Raw genomic sequence first — 10750 nt, 5'->3', positions numbered from 1 at the left:
TGTAAATCATTTGCATTTGATTGGTTTCTTAGTCCTTAGTAATAATAAGGTTTGCTCCTGTACAGAGCTTTGAAGGTTATCCGTCTGGATCTTTTGTTGACTTTGCATGTGATGCTGATGGTACTCCTATACTTGCTGTAAGCAGTCTAGCAGAGCACGCTAAGGTATTGCATATCATTCATCGTAATGCACCCAGTTGGAAATTTTGGTTTTGGCAGCATTCTTATTCTTTTGAAAGTTTGGTTTTCCTGTTCTGTGCAGAATTTGGCAACTAATCCAAAATGTTCATTGCTCGTGGCAAAAGAACCTGAAGATAGGGGAACTTTAGTGGTCACTGTTCATGGTGATGCTGTTCCTGTAAGATGTATAGCTTATGTTCAGTATTTATTTCCTCTTTCCATGTGTCGATCTGTCTCATTGCTTGTATGCATTCATTAGAAATGCATAGATTCTAGATGCGTGTTTGTTCATGTGTGTCTTTCAGGACAAGTATTATTCTTCCTTAATGGAATAGCATGACAATCTGAATTATGTTCTTGTTCATTATTTAGGTTTCTGAAGAAGATAGACCTGCTGTTCGTGCTGCATATTTGTCCAAGCATCCAAATGCGTTTTGGGTAGCTTATACCGATCTTCAGAATACTTATGTTTTTTCATGAGATGTTTATTCCAGTTTATACATAAAAGATGAATTAATTCTTCCTACTTATGTGAAGGTTGACTTTGGTGACTTCCAATTTGTGTACATCAAACCGAAAGTGATACGATACGTGTCGGGGGTTGCAACAGCTTCTTTGGGTTCAGGAGGTTTGTTTACATAGACTGCCTTTTCTACTTCTCCTCTTTTCTATTTCTTCTGATATCAGGCTTGTTCTTGTCACACTGACATCTAGCTCTTTTACCTTTTTAATCCAAGAACTAAGTAGTGAAGAGTACAAGGCAGCACAAGTTGATCCGATAGTTCAATTTGCAAAGCCTGTCATGGTGATAGCATCATTTTAAATCTTGCTTGTTATTTCAATTAATAATCATGAATCACATATTTTCTAAATCGGATTCTGTTTATTTACAGTCTCACATGAATAGGGATCATACTGAAGATACAAAGATGATTGTGAGACACTGGACGTCCATTCCGGTAAAAAAAAAAAAAAGATCTATATGTTTGGTTTAAATCAAGTTCACATAGGACTCCGTTCATTTTTTATTTTCAATCTGATTCTGCACTGTGTGATCAGGGTTGAATTACCTGGTTACAATTGGCCGGAGTATCTTGGCCTAGGGTAGCTTTTGATAATCATTCCTATGCAATTATACTTCGTTTAAGGTTTTTAACCGTTTCAAGTTTAGTAGCTAAAGCTTTTGATGAACTGTTCATGTGAGACTGTACTACTTATATCTGCAGGTTGATTCAGCCATCATGCTAGATTTGGATAGCCTTGGTTTTAACGTCAAGGTATTAGTACTACGAACTAAATTATTTGTTCAACCTTTGTTGGTTTGTATTATAAGAACTAATTATTATTACGTGTCTTTGCTAAAATATTACTACGAATTAAAGTTCTCTGTGCGTTTGCTGAAATATTAGATCATGTTAGGTTAGTATTAGTTATGGGTTCGTACCCGTAATCATTATGCTGGGGACTAATAAATTTTGACTGGAGGAAATGAGAATATGGATAATTGGACGCAATAATTTTGGCCTATGATATGTTATATTGGAGTAATACCAATATTTACTAATTAATGTACATTTAAATCTTAACAAAAGGTGTATTGACTTCAGCTCTACTTTCCAAAGGCTAATAGATGTGTATATTTGTGTGTTTTTTTTTTCTTTTGTTTATTTAGGCTAGTTATCAGGGGAATTCATTTAAGCTTCGTGTACCTTTTCCAAGACGAGCAGAAAATAGAAAGTAAGACTTCTTACCCTATAATTCTCATTGCTGAGGCAAAAAGCTGTCTATTGCAAGGTTTTTTGCCCCTGTATGTTTCTTGTCTACTGAATGTACCATTTGTTGATTAGTTGTTTCTGTTAATATAAATAATGTTTCTTCAATTCTAGGGAAAGATTCAAGGGCAAGTTTGCAAATTAACCAAAAACCAACCAACAAATCATCCAAATAACATACTAACCCAACCGCACGAACACCAAAATTCAACCGTAAAATTGTAAAGTAAAAAAAATCAACTTAGAGCCAAAATGACCAAAACTAATAAAGTTAAATGAAGGCACAACTCAACTTTACGACCATAATACTAGCACCTTGCTCGATCATAGCTTGTAAGAACAATTTTCTTGCTTCTTGCCGTAGATCTCTAAATGGTTGAAATTCATCTAACTAATAAAAGGCATAATTCACCATTTGTTCAAGTTCAGTCTTGAATTTAAAAAATTAAAATCTTAAGTTTGAAATTAGCTCTTCTAACACTAACATTATTAAACTGGTTAAGACATTATACATTTGTCCGGGTAAGATGTAACAAAAGTAGAAAAAAGTCTCACCCATCTATTATCTAAGTACATGGACCTAACAAAATTTGACCTAAATTCTATGTGCAGTATAAGAGGACATTGCATCGGCTTATTTTTTATTTATTGGTTGTGTGAATTGTAATAATGAATTGAATTCATTTCTCCGTATAAAACTTCATTAAATTGTATTGCAACAACGAACGGACAATATGCTGGAAGAAATTATGAGGATTATGAATTTCTGAGAACTGTGTAACAACTGCTAATTTAATCCATAAATTACAACTTAAATTGTTAAATTTCGAACACGAGAGTGCATGTTTAAGTATAGATACTTTGGGACGAGAGATATTTCTTTCCATCTTTATTTTCATTTACAATTCTAGTTGTATGATGTTATTTTCTTTCCTGTTGAAGTCCTGGTTTATGGTGTGAAGGTTGATCTCGACTTCTAAGGAGTTAGATAGATGACATGTGGAGATAATAGGATTGTTATTTGAAAAATCTTTCTGCACCTCTGATAGTCTTGAATATTTAGAGTTTCGGGCATGGTTGAGAGTGATTTTAGTGAAAATGATTTGTTATGAGTGATATTTATTAAGAGTTAACTTTTCATATAATAATTTTAGTGTTTGGTTTTACACTTTTAAATATGATTTTCTTACCATGAAGCTTGAATACTCCTGAACATGATAAAAATGATCTTAACCATTTCAAAGTTTCTTCTAGTCATTTTAGTCCCTCTTGTTTGAATTTCTTCTCACTTTTTCTATTGCATCTTTTTAGGGATGTCAAGACTCTTATAGTTGAAATGCTAGAAGCTGCCAAGCCTCAAGTTTAATCACCTTGACAGGAAGATGTTCTTGATCTTCTCTTTGTAATGCTTAAATTGAACTGGCCACAACTTTTCTGGCTTGGCTTGCTCTTTGGCATGCTAAAGCATTAACATTCCCTCTCACGAAGCAGTTTTAAGTTGTACATGGTATCTATGAACGAACCCATACATGTAAACTCTGATAATGCTCACTTGTAAATTCATTTTATTTTTTGTGAATGAAATGGCAGTATTCTCTGGCAAGGAACCCCTACTACTTCTCCATAGTAGACACGTTTTAAAATCGTGAGGCTGATGGTATTATGTAACGGGTCAAATCAGACAATATCGGCTGAGTTTGGGCTGTTACATGGTCCAACTCGATTATGGTTTGGCTCAACCCAATTCTTAGTTTAGCAGATTTCTTCCATTCAAGTCCAATTTGAATGGTTTTGATCTAAATTTAGGGTTTTTTAGAATTTTTTAAGCAAGATTCATGAATTGTTGGTGTGAGTTTGGATCTTGTTTGGGTTGGATTAAGACATTTTTAAGCTAAAGGGAAATACTTTAGGGCTAAGTTAGATGAATTGAAAAGTCGGATTCGATCAGCCACTTTAAGACCATACCCAATCCTAAAAGCCCAAACCGTACCCTACGTGGAATCCTTAAGCCGAACGTCGCTATTAAATCGTTCCCGCCCCCTTTATCCGCTCCGTCGCCTAAATTTTGAAGGGAGGAGACAATTTTTGGTCGTCTATTTCTTGGATGATCCTTCTGAAGGTTTTAGTTTTGTTTAGATTTGGGGTAAAATTTTGAAAATGGAAATGGTTTAGCCTTTCGAATGACTAGGAGGTGCAAACTACTCTGCAACACCTTTTGGTTCAGACAAAGGCTTACATCAATTGATCGGATATAAAATTCCATTACGGAATCCGTTTGAGGGAGTCGAACGTTTCTTCTTTGTTCCTCTTCCGGATAGCTTCGGACATTTCTCTTTTCCCCCACTTCTTTTGTTTTTTTCAGTCTTTTTAGCTCTTTTGATAAGGAATTTGATCTGGGTTTTGTGTGCTTTTCGAATCTAATCTATCTGAATTGCATGTTCTTTCTTTTTAGTGAATCAAGGATGGATTTAGATGCTGTAGACTAGTGTAAATGATCTTCTGCGGATGGTTTTTGGCCTAGGGTTTTGATGTTCTTTGTCAATCTGATTGTGAAATGTGGGAATTGATTACGTAAATGGCTTGCATTATGTGATGTTCAAGGCAGTGCATTTTTGTCAATAATACAATCGGCGAAGCTACGGTTTGTTGTCAAGTTGTCATGCCATTATTTGATATTTTGTGCCTGGTTCAAATCCCACAATGGAGCTTTCACTTTCTGAAGTGGTGGAATCTCTGTCCCTTTCATTGGACCCCAGATTTCTATTTTTTTTCCAAGTATTTCTTAGAAATTTAAATGGAGGAAAGGATTGGATTTGATCTGATCAATTTAGTATTATTGTTTACTGTTCAAACCTTGAAAAAAAAAGAAAAAAAAAAGGAAAGAGAGAACTGTATCTGTAATTGCTTGCTCCATTATTCGGCCGGTCACTCTCTGTCTGTTTCACTTTTTTTTTCAATCCATTTCCATTATTTAGCCCTGTACTTATATTCATTTATTGTTTGCATTGTATATAGGCGATTTTAATCAGTGGAAGAATATCGTCAGCTGGGTTGATCACCTGATAAATCATACCAAGCTAGCTGAGCAAAGGAATAAACCAAGCATCATCATATACTTGCTCGTGTAAGCCATATCTCCAAGTCCCTTGTTGCTTTGAAAGGTGGAAATTGCACTTTGTAATGACTCTCGGTATGATATTGCTCACTTTGAACATAAACTTTAATGGCTTTGCTTTTGGTTTCCCCAAAATGTGTCGTACCAATAGAGATGTATTTCTTACTTATAAACTCATGATCATCTCCCTTAATTAGCCGATGTGGGACTCCCCACCAATAATCCTCCCCTCGAACAAAGTATGCAATAGAGTCTCTCCGAGACCTATGGAACCCTCGAACATCCTCCCCTTAATTTAGGCTCAACTCCTTTCCTTAGATCCTTCGAACAAAATACGCCTTTTATTTGACATTTGAGTCACTTTTTAACAACACCTTCAAAGCTTACAATTCTTTGTTCGACATTTGAGGATTCTATTAACATGACTAAGTTAATGACATGACTTTGATACCATGTTAGGAATCACGACTCTATAATGGTATGATATTGTCCACTTTAAACTCTTGGCTTTACTTTTGGTTTCTCCAAAAGGCCTCGTACCAATGGAGATGTATTCCTTACTTATAAACTCATGATCATTCCCCCACACCAACCGTTTTCATCGAGTTAAAGACAGTAAAAAGTTTGTTTAGAGGGGCTTGAATGCTAATTAAGATTCAGGGTCTTCTTTAATGAGCAAGACTTATCCATTGGTTACATTTATTAAAGTGGGACAAACGTTTTAATATAGAGACCACGCCATAGGAGTTATTGTATATGGACTAAATAGTGTCTTAACCGTTCAAGATCAAGATCAAGATTTATGCTTTTAGAATTATCTCTTTCATTTCCACTGCTCATGTGTATAAAGATTGTACCATTTCCTCACTGGAACACACAAACAAACCATAAAAACCTATAAAATTCAAAGCTGATCAAGACTGTATTGGCGTAGGCTAACTAGGACTCCTGAACCTTTTTTTTGTACTTAAAACTATAATCTCTATGTACAGACTTCTAATAAAGTGATAGAATTGGTCATTTTTAAGGGCAAATCCGCCTCAATTCATCCTCTAGTGTAGAGTCTGTCTTCAAAGCAGAGCCACCTCTAAGCTTCCTTAGAGCCCATCATAGCGGCCGCCACAGGTTATGTGAGCCCTTGTCTGTGGAAGTCCTCTTGCTGCTGAGATTGCTTCATTTAACTTAGTAGCTTGCTGAACCGCTTGCTTTAATTTCTGCAACCAAATGCTATGAAATAAGCTCTGCTACAATTTATGGGTTTTATGAACTGAATTGAATTCCTAACCTAACATTGGCCTTAATTCATTACTGTTTGAGGTAATATTGCATGAACGTTTTGAATTGCTGACCTTATCATTGGTGTAGATCTGGATTTTCAGCTTTTGTTGGTTGCCTCCATAAAACAGAACACAAATCGTGGCAGCTGCAACCCCAAAGGAGCAAATGGCCCCAATCCCATTTAAGCTCCACTTCAATATGTTCAACCCACCGATGGATCCATCATCCATCTTGTTGCTTTCCTGGTTCATCAAATTCATCCTGGGGGAGTTCGTACTGCTCTCTTTAGTCTCACCATCATCATCAAACTGATAACACCCTACATCAATTTGAGCCTTTGTTCCCTTGTTGCAGGACCTGGGTGAGTCTATTTTCATGTCGACGAATTCATTTTCCTTCATTTTCTTGAAGAAAACTTGAGTAACAGTCTCTTGATCTGCTTTTTCCGCAGCCCCTTTTTGATCAACCTTCTCACTCGCGGCTGATGGCTCAAAACTGATCACCATAGGTACCTTTTCTTTCTCTTTCATTGCCAGTGAATCATCTGGGACTTTGATAATTGGTGAGTCCAATTGTAGATGAACAGGAATCATCGGCTGTTTAGACAACCCTGAAGAACTCCTCGGCGGTTGGCTGATGTGCTCGGAAGAATCCATTGACGATGGACACAAGAAATAGTTCATATCAACCATAACCTTGGCTTCAGAAGCAGAAGCACTTCTCTTAGCCGCGATGATCTTCTTCTTATCATCTTTGTAATCAAGCAAGGCATCATCAGAGAGGATTTCCCACTCATGGATATCCATTTTCTTTCTCTGGAGGTACGTGAAATATGAACTCACAACTGGGGGGGCTTTATAATGGAAGAAGAATCAAAATTTTCAAACTTTAGATGGAATTTGCAGGTCCTTTGGCCATAGGAACCCACCAAGAACTCAAATGAAATACCCTCTGGATTGTTTGTAGCCTTCTTCTCAAGAATATGCTTTGTTTGGGGGAAAATCTTAGAGAGAGAAAGAGAAGGGGAGGAGGGTATTATGAACATTTGATTGTGGTAGGTGAATTTTTATAGGGATTCTAAGAAGTAAACAGCCCCCACTGGAATAAATGGAACCACAAGGATTGAAAAAGAGGGTCGGTTGCTTGCTGGGATTGTCTAGAAACGATCAAGAAAGGATAAGTTTTTAATTCTTTTTTCCTCTTTTTCTCTTTTTTTTTTCTTTTTAAATCATTTTGTTATTTTTTTAATGAGAAAAAATGGGAAAGTTTGATGCTTTAATATATTCTTATTTATTAGGAACATTTTCATTGTCACCTCTAAATATTTGCCTGTTCTATCAATTTTCAAGCTTCAATTTTTACCTTTTTTGAATTTATATAAATAAATAAATTTCAAATTTTACTTTTTTTTTTCTTCCCAATTTTCCTTTATTTGTGTGATCATCTGTTCTTTGAACATTTCTTTAGTTAAATGTTTTAGGTGTCCTTATTGATTACAAAGTTGAATTGAATTTATCATGTTAGGTGTAACTTACTTTGTAGCTATTATTTTGTAACGCTAAGCTCTTCCTTATTTAAGGGCAATAGCTTCTTAGCATAATTCAAGCAATTACTTTTATAATATCATCATCGAAAGAACTTATTTTATACTAGCGTCATTCATTGTTTGTCACGAAAGAATTATTTAAGAACAAAGAATTATTTAAGAACAGTGGATGTCCATAAAATAAAATAATATATTATCAAATGATAAAAAAGCTTTCCATCGCCTCTATGTGCATAACCTATATACAAAAACTTTGCGTAACCCTCATACAGATGGTAATAGTCACGAAAGGGCATCGGTAATAGCCACGAAGCATTATGAACGAGACAGTAATAGCCACAAAATTTCATGGCAAAATACAAAAAAGAAGAATACAAGTACTATTTGAACAAGCAAACTCCCCAAAGTCTTTGGCATTTGGCCGCTCATACACCACACCAAATATCTTCAGTCACATTCAATCACAAGAGACCCCTTTTCTTCCCAACAAGCAATCTTTGAAAATGGAATGCATAAACAAACAAACTCTCAAATCTAGGCCTTAAATCACGCCCCCACAAGCCTGCCCTTATCCTCTCCTCTCAATTAATTAGCCCCATCCTCATTTTAAACTTGAGATTATCGAAAGATTACATTTCCAAAGTATAAATCTCAAGATGCGAGATCCCACATCGATTGGAGAGAGGAATGAGTACTAGCAAGGACACTGAGCCCCGGAGGGTGGATTGTGAGATTACACATCGATGAGAGAGGAGAACGAGCGTTAAGGACATTAGAGTTGGAGCCATCAAGGAGATGGATTGTAAGATCCCACATCAGATGGAGATAAGAACGAAACATTATTCAGAACGAAACATTATTCTCTCCCTAGCCCTGGCAAACATGTTTTAAAATCTTGAGGAGAAACCCGAAATAGAAAGCAGGACAATATCTGCTAGTGGTAGACTTGAGCTGCTGTTACACGAGAACTTACCTACTGTTTAGATAACATAATATCGTTATGACCCAACTGTGAACCGAACAACGGTCAAATAAACAAAACGGGCTTGTTTGGTTTTAGACATGTTCTGGTCGTGTAATGTGTATAATATTCAATATGAGAGAATCAATTTTTTTTAACTGTACAGGCCTTGCCTTACCCTCTACTCTCCTGCTACCTCTAGTGCAAGAAAAGGCCTCAGAAATTTGCATTTTCAATTTTTACAAGGTAGGTGAATTTAAGTCGATCTTGAGGACGAAGATTCACCCAACGAGACGGAGGCCAGAGACGACGCCCAAACACGAGCATTCTTTGCTCCTTTGTGGAAGTTCTTCGTCTTGCATAGCCTCAGCTTCGCCCATGCCCTTCTCATATCGACCATGTGGAAAATCCGCCCCATCAGTTGTCGTGTTTCGCCAAATATTTCCAAGTTTAGGTGAGGCATGTAAGATCTCCAAAGATTGTTAAGACGATATAGCACATGTGGTAATTTGACTATTGCTATACGAAGACATATGAATACAAACGAGAACGTCAACAGTGGTTCGCTCTTCAATATGTTGTTCGGTGAGGAAATCTTTGACCGTTCGATTATTGGCTTCCCAGCGTTCTCAATTCTAAGTAACTCATCTTCATTATAATAAGGAACCGATTTTAATCCTGACATAACCCAACGCGATTTAGATATACGTTCACCAAACACAACCCGTTAGAGCTTGATCACACACACCCACATTAGAGAACCTTACCTGTTACTCCGTTATAGAAACGAACGAGCGAAAGTATATCTTTTGGACCACGATATCGAACCCATGATGTCCTGTTCACCAGTAATATAGTCGGGAAGCTGCGGACTCCATATTTTGAGAGTACGCTACGAAACGGGAAGACAAATATGTTAGTAAAGAGGTCGTAAACCAGCAAGTTATTATCCTATTCGAGTTTCAATGACAAAAACAATCTCATTAGCACATAAAAACGCCAATACGAGGATCGCTAAATTCTCGTCTCATTCAAACAAATGAACACAATAGTTCAACTACTTACTTTGGTAGTGTAGAAGATTGCTCAACCACCAAGTGTTCTATTTGAGGAAACAACGAGCTGAGAGATTCGAATGTGGGGTGCAAACGGAGAGAAAACGGGCACCACGACGCGTAAAAGAACATGGAGGTGTAGCCGTTCTTCTTATAAGACGTCAAAGTCTCATCAAGGAACTTCCCATCCACCTAAAGGTCAGAAGAAGGGCAAAGAAAATCAATAAGAGAGAAGAAATTACACTAGCACACCATGACTTCAACAAGTATGACCTTTCAACAAGTATGACCTTTCAATCGAGAATATAATGTCGTAATCGTAAAGCGTTAAAGCTATGCTCAGGTTAGCAGTTTCGAAAGTTGGGCTACAAACTCCTCAATCCATCCCCAACTCGAACCGAAAGTTGGGTTACAAATGCCACAAATGCCAAAATCCATCCCCAACTCAACCCGAAAATTGGATTACAAATGTCTAAATTCATCCACAACTCGACCCAAAAGTTGGGTTACAAACGCCTCAATCCATCTACAACTTGACCTGAAAATTGGGTTACAAACGCCTCAACCCATCCCCAACTCGACTCGAAAATTGGGTTACAAATGCCTCAACTCATTGACTTCCTCATCGACCCGAAAAATCCTCGAAAAGTCCTATTGTCAAAAACCCCCCAAAAAACTCAAGTCATTTCCATTGACTTCCTCATCAGCCCGAAAATTGGGTTACAGATGCCTCAATCCATCCCCAACTCAACCCAAAAGTTGGGTTACAAATGCCACAAATGCCAAAATCCATCCGCAACTCAACCCGAAAGTTGGGTTACAAACGCCTCAATCCATCCACAAC

At 37.0% G+C, this 10750-nt stretch overlaps 3 protein-coding genes and 1 non-coding gene across 4 annotated transcripts; 2 read left to right on the top strand and 2 right to left on the bottom strand.

Moving 5' to 3' along the window:
* Positions 1–65: 65 nt before the first annotated feature.
* On the top strand, positions 66–3554 carry LOC111785937 (glutamyl-tRNA reductase-binding protein, chloroplastic-like; the record flags this gene model as incomplete). Its single annotated transcript, XM_023666315.1, is given in 9 exon segments — positions 66–164; positions 262–357; positions 552–617; positions 717–807; positions 917–984; positions 1073–1138; positions 1406–1456; positions 1852–1916; positions 3263–3554. Coding segments are annotated over 9 exon segments (657 nt in total), but the record flags the coding sequence as incomplete, so codon positions are not given.
* A 565-nt stretch (positions 3555–4119) lies between these two features.
* Positions 4120–4281, top strand: LOC111785940. Its single transcript, XR_002813727.1, has one exon. It is a non-coding gene; the product is annotated as a small nucleolar RNA snoR138 (small nucleolar RNA).
* A 1584-nt stretch (positions 4282–5865) lies between these two features.
* Positions 5866–7513, bottom strand: LOC111785936. The gene is made up of 2 exons (XM_023666314.1): positions 6416–7513; positions 5866–6280 (listed from the first exon to the last, which is right to left on the bottom strand). The coding sequence occupies exons 1-2, from the start codon at positions 7148–7150 to the stop codon at positions 6164–6166; spliced, it is 852 nt and encodes a 283-aa protein (XP_023522082.1). The 5' UTR covers positions 7151–7513; the 3' UTR covers positions 5866–6163.
* Positions 7514–8961: 1448 nt separating this feature from the next.
* LOC111785939 (5'-adenylylsulfate reductase-like 5) lies at positions 8962–10105 on the bottom strand. The gene is made up of 3 exons (XM_023666316.1): positions 9917–10105; positions 9619–9743; positions 8962–9529 (listed from the first exon to the last, which is right to left on the bottom strand). The coding sequence occupies exons 1-3, from the start codon at positions 10036–10038 to the stop codon at positions 9108–9110; spliced, it is 669 nt and encodes a 222-aa protein (XP_023522084.1). The 5' UTR covers positions 10039–10105; the 3' UTR covers positions 8962–9107.
* Between the last annotated feature and the right edge of the window lie 645 nt (positions 10106–10750).

Source organism: Cucurbita pepo, unplaced genomic scaffold, assembly GCF_002806865.2.
Source record: "Cucurbita pepo subsp. pepo cultivar mu-cu-16 unplaced genomic scaffold, ASM280686v2 Cp4.1_scaffold000854, whole genome shotgun sequence".
Lineage (NCBI taxonomy): Eukaryota > Viridiplantae > Streptophyta > Magnoliopsida > Cucurbitales > Cucurbitaceae > Cucurbita > Cucurbita pepo.
Note: the sequence above shows the minus strand (reverse complement) of the source record. Positions and strands in the feature narration are given on the sequence as shown.

Coding starts and splice junctions, on each gene's coding strand:
- LOC111785936 (XM_023666314.1), bottom strand. CDS start 7,150: ATGGATATCCATGAGTGGGAAATCCTCTCTGATGATGCCTTGCTTGAT. Junction 6,281..6,415: donor AGATCTACACCAATGATAAG/GTCAGCAATTCA, acceptor ATTTGGTTGCAG/AAATTAAAGCAAGCGGTTCA.
- LOC111785939 (XM_023666316.1), bottom strand. CDS start 10,038: ATGTTCTTTTACGCGTCGTGGTGCCCGTTTTCTCTCCGTTTGCACCCC. Junction 9,744..9,916: donor CAATCTTCTACACTACCAAA/GTAAGTAGTTGA, acceptor CCCGTTTCGTAG/CGTACTCTCAAAATATGGAG. Junction 9,530..9,618: donor TTTCTATAACGGAGTAACAG/GTAAGGTTCTCT, acceptor GGGTTATGTCAG/GATTAAAATCGGTTCCTTAT.